Genomic DNA, 20,770 nt, shown 5'->3' with positions numbered 1-20,770 from the left:
TGCTGCAAGTGAGCTCTGAGTTGGAGACGAGGGAGGGAGGGGGGAGCGGGAGGAGGGAGTCTGGAGATGGAGCCGGTTGTGGGTTCGTTCCACTACATCTTTTCATCTTTCCCTGGTACTGCAGCACTGCAGGAGTAGAGTTACCGACAACATTCTTGCTCAGGTCTCTCATCTCTCACTCAAATAGAGGGTGTAATTTGACTATGTCTCAGCTCCCATGTGTGAAGGCTGTTGATGAAACTGTATGTATGTGCATTTTTAAGTACAAACAAAAACCAAACACAGACAAACACAAATCTCAATTCAGATCTGTTCCATGATCCTGGATCACCATGTGGTTGTTCAAACTCTAGAACTGGCATGAGGCCGGAGGGAGAACACGTGGCCAGAGCTGTGGGGTAAAGTAAGGACTGGCAGTCTGTCCTTCTGAATGACAGCTGTGGCTTACATCAGGTTAAATCAGTCTGTACGCTGCAGGCTGAGGCAAAGCAGAACGGACTAAAAGCAGGTTTTCGCTTCTAGCCTTGAGTTTCCTGCAATTCTGCATCAGCTTGTGGGGGTGCATGTATTTCTGCATCCCAGCTGCCATGGAAAATGAGAGACATCTTCTTACAGGACAGTTCTCACAGTATTTACTGAAGTTTTCCTGATTCGAATGGCTGTGTCCACAGCTCTCATGGATAGATTGTGAATCTGGATTTTTACCTCCTGCTTCTCCATTCCTATCAGCTGTTTCTGGCTGCTCACAGGTTAACAGTGAGGCCTGCTGGGCTGCTTAATGGGTGGCCTGGTGCTGCCTTTGGGCTGATGCAAATAATTTCTATTGGCCAAGGTTATCTCCTCCTGACCTTGTAGCCAGACTTCAGCCTCCCGTTGGCACGGTAATTGTGAAAAGGAGGGCTTCTGAAAGAATTCCTATAGGCTGGAATATCCTTTCTGGTTTTGTGAAAACCATGGGGTTTTTTCATCACTGCTCTGGATGGCAAAGGAAAGCGCCTTAATGTTAAGTTTGCAAATTCAGAGAAGGTTGTTATACACAACCTTTAGAAAAAAGATTCTTTTTTTTCTAAAATCCCCAGTGGAGACTATAAATTTAGTATGGCAGGAGGCTGCTGTACTCAATCCACTTTTGCTGCTGTACTTTCTTGGTTGCTTGCTCACTGCACGCTGGTAGCTTGCTGTACAGGACACATGGCATCTGATTTCTTCCTAGCTGTAGCCTTTTGTACCAAAATGTCTTTTACCTTGGTTGCAGTTGGTTCAGTTTACAGGACTAATGTGTTTGCATGCTTTTGGGATGAACGTGGACTTCTGTTACCTACGTAATGGAGTGAGGCAGAGGGATTAGTGGGGAAAATGGGGAGAGAGGGAGGAGTTGAATGGGGTTTCTTTTCTTTTCTGGAGTCAGGAGACTCCTCCCGTAGCAGAGAGGGAGCATAGTACATGGAACCTGAAGACCTTTAAAGTACATGCTGAAATGGATGCTGGGAAGATACAGTACAGTGCTTGGGCACAACTCCAAGGCTCCCAAGGCAAGTAATATTTAAACAAGCTGAACAGCCCCTTTCGGCAAGCAGCAGGAAATCCAGCACTGAGCTTTGTGTTGTTGCATGGTCAGCAGAAGATAAAAGCTCAGGCTATGCAGCTGGGGTTCCCTCCTATCACTGGATGGCAAACTGTTAAAAAAAGATAAAAGAGCAGAAAAGGACAGGGGGTCGCCTAATTGAAAAGCATTCCTTCATATTTTAAGCCATCGAAGTACTTTGAAATACATTGAGCCTGATGTAAGTCAGGAACAGCCATATTGGGGTGTGTTGGAGCTTTTACATCAGTTGGCAAAAGATGAATTTGTCCCTCTGCTTCATCAGAGATAAAGATTTAACATGGGTAGGACTGTGATATGCGTAGGTGCCTCACCACAAGCCCCACAGCAGGCAGGAGCTTCCCAGACATTTTTTTTGGGAGCAAGGCATGTAATGGTGGGTCTGCTGCTGACTTGGGGTCTCATTCTAAAATTCAATCAGCATTCAGCCATGTATAGCCTTTCCAGGACCCACTTTCTGCAGCTCATCCTTGGTTAGGAACTATTTTAACAATGAGGAAGAGAATTTAATTGAATGAGATTGCTAGTTCAAATCTTCTAATCAGTATTTACTGTATTCCTCCCCTCCGTCCCTCCTCCTTTTTTCCTGCATCACAGCACTAGTGTCTTGGGAAAGAACTAGCTTCAGAGCATTTGTTACCAATTTAGCATCAAGTACGTGCTCAAATTTGGGATTTCTGAGATCTGTGTGTGCCATATGTAGGCAAAATGTAGTACTTGCAAGTTCCAGTAGAAGGGAATAAACACAAATTTGCAGTTCTGCAGATAGTGTTTCTTTAATCTAATGAGACTTACATTTGTGCAGCCTTTTTGTTTTGGTAAGACGGTTAACCGTCCTCCCTGGGGTGCCTAATTGCTTATCATGAACTAATCAGTCCCCTGGGTATATGAGGGGATGAAACACTGCCAAGATAGAGCCTGTGACTTCCCCAGAGGTGTGATAACCCTCCCAATTACCCCACCCTTCAGGGAGCTTGCTTACTGCTGTTTTAAAGACCTTGTTACATCAGAAATTGTCCATGTTTGGAGATTTTAGGAAGTTTAAAGGGGTGTATTTACTGAGACTCTTTTGAACCTGTAAGCTCTCATATTTTTTTATGTCAAATTTATATTGAATATTGTTTCAAGTTTGGTGTGAAAACACTGAACATGTTTCTGCTTATGAAAGTGCCTACCTTCATAGCCCCCATGGCATGCCAGACCCTAAGAGATAAGGAAAGGGCCAGTTTCTGTCTTCAGCTCTTACTAGATAGGGATGGCAAAATCTTCCAGCTTCAGAAACCCCATTTTGAAGTTCACACGAAGAAATGAATGAAACAAATCTGGTGGTAACTCTTTTCTAATTTTTGGTAGAATGATAGTTGCATGTTACTATGTGTGAAATGAGTGGGTAGATTCGGAAAAGTTTTTACCTTACTGTAAAAAAATAATTCATTTAACTAGTGGTTTTGCTTGCATTCTCCTTTCAGTTTCCTGTTTTAACTCATTCATAATATATAATACATGCTTGTCTGCTGTACAGGTTGAGGTAGCTGCTGATTGCCTGAATTCTTCTCTTGTGTCTTTTTGTATTGAATGGTTGAGTTCCATGAGACATATAAAACTTACTGCAAAGAAGTGGAAGTGGAAAACAGCTCCTGCTATTTAGCATCTGAGTGAAAATATGAGTTCTCGTGTTGAGGTTTCTTTGTCCTTTACTTTTGCTCTGAATGAACACGATTTTTGTGTGAAATTTGGAGGATTGAATCTCTCAGTTGGGTAGAAATAACAGTTTGTTCCTTGAAAGAGTTATAACATAATCAATTAATAATACATCAGGGTTTTTTTTAATTTTGCGGTTCTTTTAAAATACTTAAGGTTTTTTTCACTTCTGGTTGTATATTCTAAGTGACCTTAGCAAGATCGATGTAAATAAAAATATTGTTATAGTGTATATTGGCTTAAAATTTTAAAGGAAGGCAGTTTCATACTTAGAATTAAAAGAAGGTGGCTGTGTGGGGGTGTATGTTTATATGCCTGAGAAAATGTAAATGTGGAAGCATCACTCCTCAAAAGAAGTGTGATTTTCAGTATCATAGGTCTGATGATGATATTTCAATGTTGCTTTGCTATATGTGCATATTTGAAAGTGATTAGTCAAGTTTCCACTGGCAGACTCTTGCTGTCCTCCTGCAGAAATTGGGGTAGGTGCACAGGCCACTTGATCATTCTTGTTGCTGTTTGTTCATTTTTCTCTGTTTGCAACTACTACTTTATCCAGAATTGGATTGAACCTGTACATAGTTCATACGAGTTTGTTTCAGGCTAATGCTTTTGTTAAATATTTATCAATGGAGTCAGAAGAAGGAAATTAATTTTCCTTTTCATATGTGAATTGTTTCAAGAATTGTCTGTATCATCTGTTTCATGGAAAAGTGTGAAGCACTAGCAGTAGAATTGGATTTTTGGAAGGAGAGGGTGGTTTTGTACTAGCAGCAGACGTTTTTGGTTCGAGGAATAGCAACTTGAAACTTGACTTACTGAAGAAACCTGTTCACAATTTTGTCTGTTCTTTTTTTTTTTTTCCCCAGCGTTCCTGAAATAAACTTCCTGCAATTCTTTGCAGTGTGCAGGTGTCCAGACTCCCCTTTACTCATGGTCGCCTGTGAAACCCGTCAGGCAACTGAAGGCTGTACCTAAAATTCTGCTGGCAGTGCAGCACACTGCAGGGGCCTTGATATAGTTACGGTGGACACCTTGTGCAGCAGCCACAGCTGTAGCATCCCCTCGTAGTCCGAACAACTGAGTATTGCTGTCCAGGAGTCTGCACGTGTGGAGGACTGCCTGGAGTAGAAAAAGGAAAGCTGCAGAGATTGTAAGCTGCTGCTTGATCCGTGTGGCTGTTGTGCCGAGGAACATCAAAACTTTGCTGGATGGATCCGACAGCTCGTTGCAAAGTAGAGGGTCAGTCCTGCTGCTTATTTGCAGTTATTAACCTTAGTGGATTTTAATTTTTTTTTTTATTTCCTTTGGTTTTATGTTTTTCTCTGTATGCCTAAGAGGATTGTGGCCTTGCAACCAGAATGCTCATGTTCAGGAAACTTAAGGCTGTTCCTACTGAAGGGCTTTGAAGATCAGCAGGCATTTCCTCCAGGGTTTACAGCATTGTTGGAGGAAACATTCCTTGCAGAAGTCTTCAGGCCTATCCGCCCGACTTTGGTCATTTCTTACCTCACCAGCACGTGGATTATGCTGTTTGCAGACTGTCTAAGCTGCACGATGACCTTCATGGATTCCTCATGAGCTTTTACAAGGCCAGGCCAGTGTACTTTGTGAAATCCTTTAGAAATGCCTGCTAGGCTTTTAAAGTCCCAGAGCATAGACTATAGTACAAGGAACTCAGAAGGTCAGCAGCTGGATATGGTTGTGGATGAAGGGGGATTTGTGTGTGTATGCAGTTCTTGTTTTGAAAACACATATTTTTTCAGGTCAGATAGAGATATATTGTTCCTGAGAAGGCTTCTTGTACTCTCTGATAAAGCTGGGTGACTTCTGAATTCCATGAGAAATTGATGAACAAGATCCCTGTGCCCTTTCTTTGCATGTGTGTTGCACATTCATTTTGATGAACAGATGCTGTTTCATTTTGTCAGTGTGCTGGAAGCACCTCCCACAGGTTACTTGCACTGCATCTACTTCAAAATAGAAAGAAAACTCATACTGAAGAGTACCACTGGCAAGTAGCTCTGCTGTTTAAAATTTTTTAAGTGGCTTTCCTGTGTGAATCCCAGCTTGGAGAGTCTTGCCAGCACTATCTATTGTTGTAATTAATTTACCTAACTAAACCAAGAAAGAAACCTTTTATTTCAGAATTTAGAGCTCTGTAAACAAGCCCAAAGGCTACTGGCCAGTGGGTGTAAGCCAGTGGGTGTGCTCACAAAACCTGTGGCACCTTGTTCATAGGTGGTGGGAGAGAGCTATTTTTCTGAAGGCTGGATTTCTCCCTCACCTGGACGAAGCAATAAACCTCAGTCTGAGTGATCTTTGGTGCTTTAGCATCTGTGGCAAATACATATCTAGAATAACCCCCTGTAAAATTAAAACCGCTAGTTTGTATCTTTTAATTCTGGCTCACAGTATCAGGACAATGTCAGCTGATGGTTGTCTGTGCTTAATATCACATGGAGATTATGTAGCTGGTTTATATCTGTTCCTGGTCCTTAGCACACTGTAGGAGTTCGTTGGCTTGAGATCTGCTTGTGCCTCTTATGGTGGGGGGCAGATGTTGGCTTTGGCTTGTGGGCCTGCAGAGTCTGCTTGGCGTGAAGATACAATCTCAGAAGGAGTGCTACCAGTTATCTTGCTCATGAAAAGCTGGGTAGGCCCTTGGGATATTGCAGCTGGAGGCTGACATTACAAGTGCCTCCTAGCATGGGTGGGAGAGGGAGGGCTGTACAGCATGCTTCTGAGTCTATTTGCTCCAGCATCTCTCTCTCTCCTCCCTGTGGGCTGTGCTTTCCCTCTGAAAAGCTCAAGCTAAAACTCCCTAATTTAAAAATGTATTTCAGGGGAAGAGGGTAGGGATATGATTTGTGTTTCTGAACTTTTAAAATTACCTTGGTTATAGATTGTTGTTCTTGTTGTTTGGAGGATGTGATAGGAGGAATAGTTTCTGTGCTGACCAGAAACAGAATACAGGAAGATATGATGTTAACAAGGTGGGGGAGAGAAGGAGGTGTTTGTTTAGAAAAAGCCTAGTCACTAAAGCCTGTGGGGCAGAGGAACCCTGCTGATAACACAGATGAAACGGTCTGCCTCTTTCCTAACTTTAGAGGAGTGGAGCTTTGTAATAAATGGCTGCCATGTGGCAGCTGTCTGCCAGCTTCGTGAGCCTGGCAGTAGTTAATCCTGTCAGCAAGTCATGCTCCCTGGAAAAGAGCAGTGAGAAGAGCTTCAAACTCTTGAATCATTCTATCTTCAAAATATTTGCATGTTAAGTCTGCTTAAAACAAGTTTGGTAATTTGATGTAGGTTTCCATATTTAAGTAACATTAAAGTGCAGCTGTGTTGGCTTTTAAATAAAATGTTAGAAACATGCTGAGATATTGCAATTTTTTTCTCTCTTTAAAAAAGTCATTTTAGTTTTAGAAGGTATATTTTCTGGAGTACAAAATGTACTACGTAGAGAAGGGACACTGTGTTGCTATCCCTGTATGTTAAAAAATTACAGGTTGAGCATTTGAGATCATGGTTATCCTGAAAAGCTTGAGGCTTTAAAATTAATCTGTTCATTTCAGTTTGCTTTTTGTATTTTGCTGAGCATGTAATGTTTTTGTCCTTTTTCCAAAAATCAAAAAACTAGAACTTTGGCTTTAAAAATTTGAGATTTTGTGCAGTAATGTAGCACCATCAGATTTTACAGGCTCATGATAAAATCTTAGTGGTTGACAACACTACCACCAGGAAATGGGTTTAAATCCCTGTAATTTCTACTTTTTCTTTTCTCATTTTGCCGCGTTATCTTGTGAAGCACAAACTGTTTTGGCAAGCTACCTGGTACAGTGCTCCAAGCAGAGCGTGCGCTGGCATCTCCTGCAAAGACAGTGTGGCTGGGCTGCAAAGGATGAGTTGGGAGCTCTGCAATAAGCAAACTGATGCTCTCCCCCTTGGGCTTGCCTGTGTTTGCTAGCATATGGATGCAGTTAGAGTGGTGAAACACCATGTGGGACATAGCTACTCCAAGAGGAGTTTTTTCCTGGTCTCTAGCTTATCCTATTTTCAGAATGATTTTTGTAAAGTTGCCTGTGCATTCAGTTCCTCTGTGAAACTCTTCACATACTCATCTTGGAGGAAGAGAATTGCAACCAGAGCAGCGCACAAGAAGCAGGGCACTAGCACAGAAGATTTTCTGTGTCTTCCTCAGTGTGATTCATCCTGCCTCTGTAATCCCTGCTGAACCCGTCCTGCACACACACGCAGCTCTGGCTACATGTGAAGAGCGAGTGTGAGGGGGTGAAATGTTTGCTTGTTTCTCCCTCCCGAGATTTGCTTTAAACCTTCACCTTGAGTGCTGGCTCCGAAGCTGCCCTTGGCTGAGCTGCTGGCCATCAGGGTGAGGGACAGAGATGGGGACAGGGACAGGCCCTCCCTCCCTCCCTCCCGGCCTCCCTCCCTCCCGGCCTCCCCAACAGCTGCAGGCACCAATTGCCAGGGAGCAGCCCGGCCGCATGGTTTCGTGGCTGTCTTCCTCTTGTTACTAATGTGCCTGCTTGTTTCCGTGATGCTGTGCAGAGGAACAACCAGACGGATTGTCTCCTCTCGGGGTGTGTGCCCAGGCATCTGCACAGCCAGTTGGTATGGCACAGGAGCCCCTGTTTTTTCAGTGACACCAGGGGCTATTGATGGCAGGCTGGGGCTGTGCTGCTGCTGCTGCACAGATGCTTGCTCTTGGCCCACCTTAAAAGGACAAGATATCCCGTGGTTTAGACTGGCCATATATTGTTGGGGATGTCAGCATCTCCGTCACAGCTACCCAGCTGAGCCCAGTCCCTCCTCGCCCGCCGTGCGTGCCTGCAGCCTCTCCTCAGTCAAAGAGAGGGGTGCTGTAACTCGGAGTAATTGAAGGGGGGGGTGGGGGGGGGGGGTCCTCTTTTCTTCTCTGTTACTCAGAAGTGTTTTCCATCTGACTCTCCCTAGTGCAGTGCATCTAGCTCACCCATTGGGCTCTCCGACAAGTATCTCATTTCCTCAGCACAGTCTTGCTTAGGCACACAGGTGATGGGACATTAACCTATAGCTCCCCCTACATCCCCTCCAGGATTTTAGGTCAAGTGGGTTTGTCAAGGTAGCGTGAAAAGGAAGAAATCCCCCAAGCAACAAACATAAAAAGCTACATAAAAATTTTGATTGTTTCCTCATTTTGCAATCCCCTCTTCCTTGTCTGAGATGGCAGCAGCAGCAGGCGATGAGGTTTTGTCTCCCAGGGCTATGCTTCCCTAGGATTGCTCCCCTCAGACAGGTGCATCTCTCTTTCCTCGGCCTGTTGGGCATGGACACAGGCATGGTGGGGTTGCCCACTCATCCTTGCTTCAGCTTCCCCATGCCCTTCTGCTCTCTTGCCTCGCCCTGGGCTCCTTCAGGATGTGTGGGCAGTGGTTTTGGCAGGCAGTGTGATGCCACTTGCCTGACCTGTCCTGCCTTTGCAAGATACTTCCATCCCGCCTTCAGGGCCTTGCTCCAGTCTCTGGCTCTGCTCTGGAGTCCCACCCTCTTCCACACCATCTTCCAAGGCTGTCCCCTTGGCTAGTGGGATGTAAGCCAGCCCTGGCCCAAGTGAAAGATGCAGCAGCCGGACTAGGGAAGACTGGTAGTGTGGGGAGAGACCGCAGGCCGTGTCCCAAGGAGTGTTGCCCTGCTACAGCCAGTGCCAGCTCAGGGGAGACTCAAAGGGACTTTCTCGTGTCGCCACTTCAGCTAAGGCAAATAAACTGGAGTTAAAGCCAAGAAACACATTGACTTCCTGGAACTCTGCGAGCCGTCCGCACAGCTGTCCCCACTCCCTGAACACATGCAAAGCAGAGCTTATAAGGACAGACAGTATTGCTTTTGTGTCCTTCCTCAGCCAGTGGGGAGGGTGCAGGGGAGGGGATGTGCTGGGTAAAGCCCAAGGCCTGTCTTGTTCCGTGTTCCCCCTACATTGCCGTGATTCCCAGTGCTTGGGGGAAGCCAGACTCCCTTCCCACTGGCCTCCTCACAGCTGTGCAGGCAGGCAAGGATGAGGATGGAGGAGTGTTTGCAGTTGTCAACATGGGAAGGAATGGATGGATGTCTGCTTAGAGCCACTTGTTTTACTCTCCTGTTGCCCTGACTTTTTTTGTTGCCTAAATGTGGGGTTCATGGTCCCAGGTTTGTTAAGCTGTCTTCAAATCTCAGTATCCTTTTTGCTTGAGCAAACTCTTCAAAACTAGCTGCAGTTTTGTGACAAAGGCTTCCTGGAGGGTCAGGTACTCACCAACAAGCTGATACAAACAGCAGAAATGAGGAGCAGCTCACAGATACGTCTTTGGTCAGGGGAAGGAGCGCTAAGATATTAGAAAAGTCTCAAAATTCATCAGCAGCTGCTGATCCTAAGTGCAGCCGTAGGTTATTGCAGTTCTTGCAGTGCTGTGTGTTCTGTGTGGCACTCTTGTCCCCAAAGAGAGCAGTGCTGGTCAGGAACTCAGTGCAAGCTCAGATCAGACTCTATGAGGTGATTACCAAGTGTGCTGGGCTTTCCTTTTGGGAGCCAGGGGGCCTTCAGGTTTCGCTTTCGCTTCATTCTTGGTGCAGGAGCAACTTTTGCCTGAGTTCTCTTTTCTAGCCTAGCACGACCACAGGCTCCTGTGTGAGGGCTGTTCCCACAGCACACAGCACTTGCAAAAGGTGCAGACGTGGCTCCCCTCTTCAAGTTAGCAAATGGAGCACAGGGCCAAGAGGATGGGCATGAATTCATTTTGTATTAAAGCTGCCCAGTAGCTGTGTGCATTGCTGTAAACCAGTTGGACCGTAAAGGTGAATTTTACCCAGGAAACCCCTGCTTTGCTAGTATAGTGTCTCATTGTTATATTAGTACAACTTCCTTGTTTCCAGTGTATTGCACCGATGTAATGCCAGAGTATCGTGGTGATTCAGTGCTGTTCACTAAAGGCATTACCTAAGTTCAAAATCTGCTAGGATTTTGGAGAGAAGCTTCTGGTCATCTGAGCCAAAGTCCTGAGGAGCATTACTAGTCCATAAGTCACCAAAAAGGGATTTTCAAAAGCTACATAAAAACTGAACGCACACATATATCCCATTGTGCTTGCAAGGAAATAAAGCAGGAGGAGTAAATATGTTTGAATATTTAAAATTTAGCCTAACTGTTAGGTGTTATAGCAACAGCATGCAAAATAGTCTGGAAATAGTCTGGGATCATCTTGTTCTTGTTTAGGGCTTCTTCCCCTGTCCCGCTCCCACCAGAAGATTGTCCAGAACTCAGTTTTAAGGCATGTCCATGAGCATGTGGTTCACTTGTTTATTCCATGTCTGAGTGTATCTGTCTGTATACAAGTTAGACATATGGATGTTGTAGACTCCCATGGTTATTTCAAGAGGCAAAGTATTGTACCTGCACTAACACAGGTAGAATGATTGTTTCACTAATAGCTCAGAGTTTATAGAAAGAGTCTGTCTTCTTTGATGCTCAGAGAGTACCCTTCAATAGATGTTTCTCCTTTTGGTTGTTGGTTTTGTGTTTAGTTTTGTTTTTTTTTTTTTGTAGAGGAAAATGTTACTTACAGGAGCAAGTTCAAAAGCTTTGGGGTAGCATTCTTAGTTTTTACTGTTAAGTGAAAGAGCAGCCCCCAGATATTCTGGTGCTACTCTCTTTCTTTCTGTGCTTGTCTTCCTTTTCCCATGGGCTGCCCTGTAGTGGTGCTCCAGCAGTGGTGACGGTGAGGTGACGCTCCCAGTGTAATTTTCTAGTGCTGGGGTGCAGAGTCAGCACCAGCACTTCAGTAGCAAGGGCAGAGTTGGTATTAAAAAAGGTCAGTTGGGAAAACTTTGTTCATTTGGTTTTCCTTTGCCTTGAGGCAGTGCTTTGAATAGTGTTAGCTCTTTTTTCTTCCCACACGATGCCTTTTCACCCTTTTTCCTTCCTGCCAGCTTTGACAGAAAGTTATGTTCAAAAGGTAGTGCGGGTGATAGCGCGCATCACTTTTGGGGTGGGAGTGACCATTTGTGCTTGGGAGCGTTTGTGCTCTGGGAGTAAAATCCTCTCCTCTGTGTAGAAGCTTAGTAGGAGACCAGTGCATCAGAAGCAGTTTGGAGTGCAGTGTAGCGATTCTTAGGTATTATAATCTCAAGGGTAAACAGTAAACTTTGTTTATTCAAATGCGATATCTCTCTTTGAAGTTCTGTTCTTGTCCAAATTTGTATACTAGCAGGTCTGGCCTTCATTTAAATGATCCTTGGGGTTTTTTCATGCCACTTAGAACAAAAAACAGTGGGAAAGCCTTGACTAAGCTAATAGTGTTGCTAAGATGGAAATGATGAAGAAGGCTCAGGATTCCTGTTTGGACCTCATGGGAAAAAGTAGTTTGAAGTGCATGGTGGGGGGGGCTGCACGTTGCTAAACCTGTCATTTCTTTTCCCTGTTTCTTCTCCCCCACTGTGTTCTTTACTAAATACTACAGTATGTTTAATGAAACCAATAAAACTTATTGGCCAAGAGTGTTAATCTTTCCCTGGCCCAATTAGTGTATGGCTTCTACTTTTAACATTAATGTGGATTTTTTTCGGAAGGCAGAACAATAAGCAGCTTTGTGCTGTGTGTACCAGGTTTTCCCCCTTCTTGCCTGTATTGTGCGTTTCTTCCTATCTATTCCAAAGGGAGAGCTCATGTGCAAAGACAGTGGAGCAATCTGGAACAGAGACTTGTACCAGCTCCCTGGGGCCAGGACGTGCTGCTCTGCTTGTGTAGCTGCCTCTCAGCTGCAAGTCAAGTGACTGTGACTCTGAAGACTCATCATTTTTTCTCCTTTCTTCTTCCTTCTCCTGTGGCCTGTGTTCTCCTTTTGGCTTCATCCATGATGCTCTTCACCAGAAGGCGAGACAGCTGTAGCTATTTAGAGTTGTCTTAAAACAAACAAACAAACAAAAAACCCCAAATAAATAGACATAAGCAAAGTGGGGGGAGTAACTGTTGATCGGTTCAGCTTTAACATACAGTGGAGTCACACTTTATCCCAAAGGAGGAAATAGGTCTAGCAAGTGTCTTCCTGTACAGACTGAATGGGAAGCAACAAGGTGGTGGATTTTTTTTTTTGTAAGCTCTGCTTTTGCAGTTTCTCTGCCATTAGCTGGCTATGTGGGGCATCAGGGGCGAACCACTGTCAGAAGCAGGAGCTATAGGCCCCTCAGAGCTCTCTGTGGGATGGAAGTTGCCCCAGTTTCAAGTTGTCAGCAACCTCATCAAGTGGAAGGAACACATTTCTGCAGAAAAGACAGAGGTCTCTTGGTGTGGCCATGCAGAGAGGGCTGCATTGTCTTGTTTGGTCCTGTCCCCCCTACCATTTGTCAGCACTCTTGCTTAGTCACTTGCTCTCTGCTTTTCCTCCTTTTCACACAGGATGAATGTGACACTGGGGGGTTTCTTCAAAGTAGAAGATGACTTGAATGCTTGTGACCACTTCCCTGTTTCCTAGAGGCTTTGGTCCGATGTTGAATGTAACCTGAGGCTGCACTGTTTCTCAGCTTATTTCCTGTTTATCCTTTTTCCTGGAGGTCTTTGTTTTCTTTTGGGGAGAGGGAGGAAGGAGGCTCTGTCAGCACAACCTCTACGCCGGGGCATTTGGTGTGAGCTGGGAGGGTTTACAGTCCTGAAGGCAGTATGGCAACAGCATCTGTGCTGGTTGCTGCCTGTCTGATTCCCTGAGCTTCATAGGTGCTGTAGAAGAAAATCCCAACACTTCCCCATCCTCAGTGATGCAGTTTTTTAAAGAGGAAAAAAAAAACAAAACAAAAAACCAACCAGCCCAAAGAAAAAAAAAAAAAAACCAACAACAAACAACAAAAACCAACCAAAAAACAACCAAAAACAAGGCTGCAAGAGAAATCTCTCAGTATGTTCCTGCCTGAAGGCACTCTGCCACGGGTTTTCCCACAGGAAGGAGTGATTTGGCCCAGCGTTCTTATTGTTTCTATATCCTATTGCAAATAGAAAGTTATGCTTCTGAAATTGGTGTGTGCTGCTCATGCAGTTGTCTTTGTTTTGGTGGTGCATTTTTTGTTTCATGCAAGAGAATGGAAAATACATAGGTAAATAAAAGCATGCAGCAGCAGTTCAGTTGTGATCTCTAGACTGCTTTCAAAATTGGAAATTTTTAATATGCAGAAAATGGTTTTAAGGACAAGATCTCTGACTAAATATATTCCTTGCCTTTGGAGGAAAATATTTGGATTCAGAAAAGAAAAATAACTGTTGGCTCATGGAAACTATAAAAGGCTGTAATAGTATAATACATAGTTTTCCTTGTGAAAAAAAACAGAGAGCAAGGTAGCAGGTTTGTATGAAACAGTAGGTAGGGTTTTTTACTGTGCATATATGCCTGCCTGTTCCACAGGCTCTCTCTGGAAAGTGCATTTCCCATTTTCCATGTTGCTAAAAGCAACACTAGGAATTCTGGCTGTAGTTCTCTGGGAAGCAACTAAGCTGTCTTTAAGTTACCTTGGCAAACACAGGAGTCTTCACAGTTACACAATAGATTTTCTTCCAGGATGTATCAGTGGTGACATGAATGTGCTTAGGTATTGAATGAAAGAGGAATGAATATGTGTATTTTGGAAGGAATTGTGTATTTTGTTTATTTAGGGGTTTTGTAAGGACTAAAGCACTTACTTTTTGTAACAGAAATACTTCAAAATAGTTCAAACTGGTCTTTATTTTTGGTAGTGCTAAGTAGAGGGAGCAAACAGTTTTAGATTTAGGCCAGTCTTGAAAATAATTCTGTTGCTTATTTTATTCAAAAGTAAGTCAGCTACCACATAAGTGATTGAAATAAGACGGGGGCAGGGGGGAAAGAAATAATTATGTTGCTCTTGAATGAGATGGACCTTTTCTAAAAACAAACAAAATAACAGTAAAGTTACAACAGTTAAAGCAAAGCCAAACAAATAAATGGCTCCCATAATTACTAGAGGAAACACAGAAGGATGGGTGCTTGGCCTCACTTTGGAGCAAGAAATCCCTGTGTCACAGGGATCACTAGTATTTTCTTAACAGAAAAGTACAAAAATAATTAGGGAGAAGTTATTTTGAGTTGTTCAGATTAGTCTGTTTTTCTGGTTTTGAAAGTGCAGATGGAAGGCAGTGTTCGTTAAGAGGTTGATGTTTTCCTGAGCCTTGCACTACCTGGGCTTAGTCAGGTCCCAGGTTTTGTCTCTAGGCTGCATCTGTGTGCTGCTCCTTAGAAGGTTGGCAGCTAAATGTAGGAAGGTTGAATCCACTGCTGTGTCTGGCATGGTGTGAAATGAGGAACCACTTGGCACAAGGTGGGCCCTTTCTTTTTGCCTGCCTGTTCTTGGGCACTCCAAATTGTTGACAGTTGGGGTAACACAGTCATTGATTGTTTTCAAATGCTGTTCAAACAGCATTTGAAAATGTGTTGCATGGCTGATTTTCATGTTATCCTTGAGAATGTAATTTTTTTTAAAAGGAAGAAACCCTCTTAACTGTGGTTTGAAGGCAATTGTCTCTGTTCCCTTGATAAAAGGAAAACCTGTATTGAGCTTACTGGTTGTGATTTGTAAATCTGAGATGATGAAATGTCCACGGTGTGTTTGTTTTCATAATGAAATAAACATTTTGCTTTTAAGGTTATAAAGGTGTATTTCTCTGTTAAAAACCTATCAGTAGTTTTCCATTTTACAAATAACCTTTTCCAGAGGCTATAGCCATGAGTGCTGTGGGCAGACAACTGTTTCTCATGTGTTGATCATTCCCCATCACTTCTAAAAATGATGTTTAACGGCCCTGTCATTCTCCAGAGAGAACAGGCACCCTTCCTTAAACCCCAATGATAGCATGATAAGTTTGTGGTTTCAGAAAGGGGTGTGGAAGAATTCTCTTGGTACATACAATGGTTACTTACATCTTCAACTTGTGTGGGAACCTTGGACAGTGGATGTGAGGAATGTGCCAAATGGTCCCAGAAACCTCTGTAGTAATTTTACCACTGCTAGAAGGAAGAAGGTGGCCACCATGAATTCATGTACTGGAGTAAATGGTAGTCATCCAAGGAGAGAGAAGGGGAGCAGTGCATGTATGAAATTGAATCACCTAAATTCTCTAGGTGCAGAATAATCTTCCAGCTTCTCAATCAAATGTCACAACTGTCAGTGACATGCTAGCTTGCTCCCTCTTCCTCCATTTTTTGCTGCCTTAATGCTGCAGACTAAGCTGGTGGGGGTTTCTTTATTTGCCCAGGTTTTGCCCCTGGTGGAAGCAGCAGCATCTCCCAGCTCAGTGCCAGGGCACTCATGAGAGTGGGTGCTTGGCTGCACTGGTACTGCTGGAGTGCTTCTGTCATCAGACCTATCTGATAGTCAGGGGAGCCCTCAAAACAAAGGGCAGTAGTCTTACTTTCCTAAAATGGCTTCCATAAAAGCTTACTCTCTTTCTCTTCTTTTCTTCTCCCTCATGTAGTGCTAGAGGGTGCTGCTGAAGAAGAGGCTGAAGAGCCAGACGCAACTGTACATACTACACTAAGTGAGGAGACCAGCAACCCTGAAGAGAGCCACAGTCAATCAGGGGAGAAAGATGAAGGTAATTGGTTCAACTAGCTCTGTGACTCTATAAATTAGAGCATTGATTGAGAATGTGGAAACATTTCTCACCCATCCATACACCTTGTTGTGTGAAGAGTATAAGATATATTGAGCAGAAGCACTGGTGCATACATTTCTTTTCCCATCCCTAACTTTTATCTGTCTGAAAAGTATAAAATAGGTTGAACAGAAGCATGGGCACATAAATTCTCAGCTACCACTGCAGGCTTCCAAACAAAGATTTTCTTGGCTCACAGTAACTTGGCACCACATAACTTAGCCTCAAAAAACCACCTGTTTATAATCCTCAAACTTATGTTCCAAAGACAGTATTATGCAGAGATCAAGTGTTCACAGACAAACGTGTTCCTCCTTGTTCACCCTCACATACTCTTCTGTTGCAGTGCCTTTCTCACAACACATATTAAGATTCTGTGCTTTCCACCAGCAGTGACAGAGCAGTAGACTTACAGGGTCTTCCTGTTTCTTAGGGAAACTTCTTGTAGGGAAAAGGAGTGTTTAATTTGAAAGCCTCTTCCATTTCAAACCTGTAAAGAAGAAAATAGAAGGCCTTTCCTGTATGTTTGACATGTCTGTTTGTTAAGAAACCAGAGATTCGATTTTAGGTGTATTAGAGATAGAAGCATCCCTGCTGCTTACAGCATGTGATGGAGAAGTTTGAACCTCGACAGCTTTAGCTGTGACATTAGTCATGTATGTAACACATATTCTCCATGGACTACTATGGCTTGGCATACCAAAATCACATATGTGCCATCTGTGGCAGTAAAGAGGCAATATGGGGGATACAGGGTTTTGTTTTGGTTGGTTTTTTGCTACTTTAGCTTATTCTGTATACAGAGCTGGTTTAAACCATGCTTAAAAGGGAACCCAGTACCCTACACTGTGTTACTAATGCCTTAATTGTGCAGTCCTGTTTAAAACACATACCTGCTTGAATGATTGCTGCTTGCCAGAGTGTGCATTCATCAGTACTGCTCTACTAGTTCATGGTGATCACAAGGTACCACAAATAATACCATTTCACAGCAAGAGAGTATAAAGTAAATCACTCTATAAGCTCCATATTGAATTAAGGTTGAAAACGAAGAAAATGGGAATGTCCTTTGAGAAAAATGTACACTTTGTCCTATGCATTCCAATATGAGAATCTTGTCCTGCTACAAGAACTCCACTTACTATGGCCTGTTGCCTGTGCTCCATGATGATCCAGCAGAGTGTGATGTGAGTTACAGGCAGCTGAAAATACTGTGGGTTGTTTGGGTTTTTTTTAAGATAGCCTAGGAACTCCTATGTGTGTTTTTGTTTTTAATTCCAGAGAAGCAGCTGGAAAGCTTAAACAGCTATAAGGTATCACCAAGTTCCCCAAACAGTTTGGACGGAGCAGACTTGTCCTCCATTGACGCCATGATGTCAGCAGTGATGAATGTGGGGAAGATTGCTGAAAACGGTGGGAATTCTCAAAATGTCAAATCCCCCTCAAAGTCTCCTGCACCAAATCGGATTGGCAGGAGGAACCAGGTACATAAACCCAAATGCAGGGAGGGCAAAGGGGAGACAAGCAGCTGCCTGGAAAGTGATAAGATGTAATTTATGTTTCTTTGACTGTTTGTCTTTTTCCCCCTCAGCAGTTGTTTCTTGCCCCTGCCATTGTTCCTCTCTGTATGTTTTCTGGTATCTCTCCAGACCATAACTTAGAAAACTGGGAATGAGAAGGGTCCACATGCTTGGACTGACACATAAAAAATATTTGAGCATAAGCTCCAATGCCATGCAATGTTGAGCTGGTCTAGCAGATGCCCCTAGCAGCAACAAAGTCACCTAAGAATTGCCATTTTGTCCTGCTGCATCCTTTCTTCAGGTTTCAAGTAATTTATGGTTAAAGATGGTTCTGAAACAAAATATTCATCAGGATGCTCAGTTCATATGTGTAGTGTAAGGTGCCCTTAACTTCCTTGTTAATAAAAGCCTGAAGAGCTAGTGCAGAATGCCTTGTATGAATTTTGCAGAGTAAATATATGTAGCTTTTATCGGGTTTATTCCATTTACCCGTTGATGGCACCAGGTGGTAGCAATATTGATCTAAATAGTGAAAGGAGAGAGTCGTATCAGTTAAGCTGTAGTTATTTATATCCATGTTTTTCTCCTGCTGAGCCAAGCTCCACCAAAGAAGGTGCTGTAGAATATAAAAAAAAACCCCAAATCTCTATGGGGATTTGACTTTAGAGCTTGAGGTGAAGCACACAGACTTTGTAAACGAATCAAGATGTAACAGGGACCAGAAAGGTTGAGAGGCGTGACTCATGTGATGTTCCTATAGTAGTTTATTAATAGCTTGCTGAGTAGCTGCCCAGTTGACAGACTTATGACTTGTCTTGGATTTTTTAGCATGAAAGGAGTTAAAAGCCATTAGCTGTAGATGCACATCCTTGAATGAGGAATGGGCAGTATACAGACAGCTGTGTTTGTGGGATTCTATTGATTAGCACCTGGCTCTGAGGTGTATTTACAATGTTCTCACTTAGGGGCTGCTCTGGTTCCTTGATTTCATCATGTGAAGTGAGGCACTGGAGTCCAGACCAGTCTCAGGGCAGTGCTGTTACACAGCTGTCCACCAGTACACCATGTGGTCTGGCTTCAGGGAAGTTTATTAGTGTTGGTGACCTTTATTCCACCTGGTATTTCGGTGGGCATCGAATCAAAGGAAGCTCTAGAGTAAATGTGACAGGATTAAGAGGGATTTTTACAGCATAAAAATAAACAAATACATCGAAAACATAGTAAATTGCCTATTTGTCTTTAGGCTGAAAGATTGTTAAAGCCAGAGGGGCAAATGGCTACATTACTGAGAAAATAGAAGTGAGATGTGAAATACTAAGCGGGTATCAATCTTGTTAGCAGGCTCTAATACAGCAAATTTCCACTTCCAGCTAGCAGAATGAAAGCACTGAATTGTTTTAGTATGTAGCAATGCAGGGACCTCAGATTCTGGTCAGAATATGCCCCTTATTATAATTTCAAGGATAATAACAGCTGATTTTCTGGGTCTGACTGCTGTTTCCCACGAGTTGGCAGTGAAACATTTTGCCCTGAACCTTTGTCCCAAAGTCTATGGTTCTCTTTATAATGCTGACTTTATCTTGGCTGCCGTCTACCCATAGTCTAAAAAGCATGTTCTCACATCAACCTGCATATATGTTAACTTCTCATTTGCTTTGCTCTTGATGAAAATAAAAAACGTAACAGAGGTGTTTTTTGGGCTGGAGAAAAACAGACAGACTTAAAGCACAGCTCCAAAAGCATTTGCCATCAGTTGAATGCAGAGCAGTTGTGCCAGATTGACTTACTAAAGGGAGAGTAGCTGACAAATGAGCTGCTAATTTTATCTTTCAGTTCAAGAACTGTGTTTTCACCAACTTGGCTCTGGTGGGGTAGCTGAATGCTGTGTTTTAAATTGGTGAATGGGGGTACTCTTACAGTAGGGATGCTAATGTTTTTTGGCCTGGATTGGGTTAGTCAACGGATTTGCTTGAGCTGTGTTACGGTATGCAGCTTGTAGCCTGTCTGACCACTGGAGAAAGTTTGGATTTTGGTTAATAATAAACCCCAGATTCAATACTAATCAGCTCTGGCTGAGCTATAGTGTGTTTCTGATCTTTGCTTCAAGGTGAACTAGTAATTACTCTGTCTTCTGTTAATTTGCTGATTTGAAGAGAAGGCAGTCTGGAAAGTAGGCTTTGAAATCATCAAGTGCATCATGTAGAACTGCAGCACTCGTTTAAAGAGGAGGGGGACAAAAAACCAGAAGGGGGTTGATAATTTTTCAGAAATAGCCTGGGGATTAAGCATCATCTAAACTGTCAGCACGTATGCAGGGATTTTCCTCACGGCACAGTGTGTTTGTGCTCTGTCTTGAGCCAGCTTTTAACAGGATGCAGTATAATTGGAGCTGAACATTACTCCACGGTCGGGTTGCATGTAGTAAAATTAAAGTTGTATTAGTAGGATGGAATGAATGTTTGTCAATGACACGTTTGTATATAAAAAATTGGGGGAGGGGCACTGAGATAATGCATTTTAATTTTCTTTAAGTGTTCAGACTTCATAATGGCAGCCTTTCTTGCTTTCTTCATAATGTTTTGCAAGTGCTAGTACATTAGACCTTGGCCTGTATGTGTGGCCTACAGTGATTACCTTTGGGATGTAGAGGTTGGAAAAACATGTACAAGCAAAAGAATGGGGAGGAGTGGGAGAACCTAATCCTTTCATTTTAGAAACAAAGTCTCAAGACTTGTTTTCTTCAGAACAAATGGTAACAGCTCTTCATCCATGTCCACAGGTCACAGAAGTTATTGCAAAATTATTATGGACCTGTTTTTGAAAACAAAACATAATAGGGGTACTCTCTAGAATGGTTCCCCAAATCATGCAGGAGGGAATATTGCTCTTAATGAGACATAAAAAAGAACTTTCTCTAACTCTGTGTCAGCATCTCACCGTCCTAATGTGGCAGTGAATTTGTCACAGAGACTTGGGTTAGTCATTCACAATGTTCTTTGTGAGTGCTTGTGTCTGACAGCCTGGAAATGGTTGCTTCTGAGTTGATGACTTTGGAATATCACTGGGGAAAGAGAATTGTGTGGAGAGAGGAAATGCATAGACACACTCATATCCATCAGCTTGCAGCTAAAGAAGGGCTGAGAATGGGTTCTGTTTTTTGCTTGTTTTCAAGCTTTTACTAATGATACTTAAGACAACTGCAAAGAACTTCAATGAAAATGTCACTTGGCATAAAAATTATGCTTTCCCACTGGTCATGCAGAG

At 43.1% G+C, this 20,770-nt stretch overlaps 1 protein-coding gene across 11 annotated transcripts in view; it reads left to right on the top strand.

Annotated features, from left to right (window-relative positions):
* RREB1 (ras responsive element binding protein 1) overlaps positions 1-20,770 on the top strand; it is a 122,431-nt gene that overhangs the window by 40,988 nt on the left and 60,673 nt on the right. For 7 of the 11 annotated variants that reach the window (XM_071452382.1, XM_071452427.1, XM_071452426.1 and 4 more), the window contains 2 exons: positions 15,804-15,923; positions 17,265-17,467. In XM_071452382.1, the coding sequence (XP_071308483.1) occupies positions 15,804-15,923; positions 17,265-17,467 (323 nt within the window). Of the gene's footprint in view, positions 1-2,862; positions 2,932-3,134; positions 4,547-15,803; positions 15,924-17,264; positions 17,468-20,770 lie in introns of those variants that run through there. The other 4 variants (XM_071452394.1, XM_071452404.1, XM_071452414.1 and 1 more) reach the window with 3 other exon arrangements.

This window comes from Agelaius tricolor, unplaced genomic scaffold (genome assembly GCF_023055355.1).
Source record: "Agelaius tricolor isolate 1412-34295 unplaced genomic scaffold, bAgeTri1.0.p SCAF_2, whole genome shotgun sequence".
In the NCBI taxonomy this organism is placed as follows: Eukaryota; Metazoa; Chordata; class Aves; order Passeriformes; family Icteridae; genus Agelaius; species Agelaius tricolor.
Note: the sequence above shows the minus strand (reverse complement) of the source record. Positions and strands in the feature narration are given on the sequence as shown.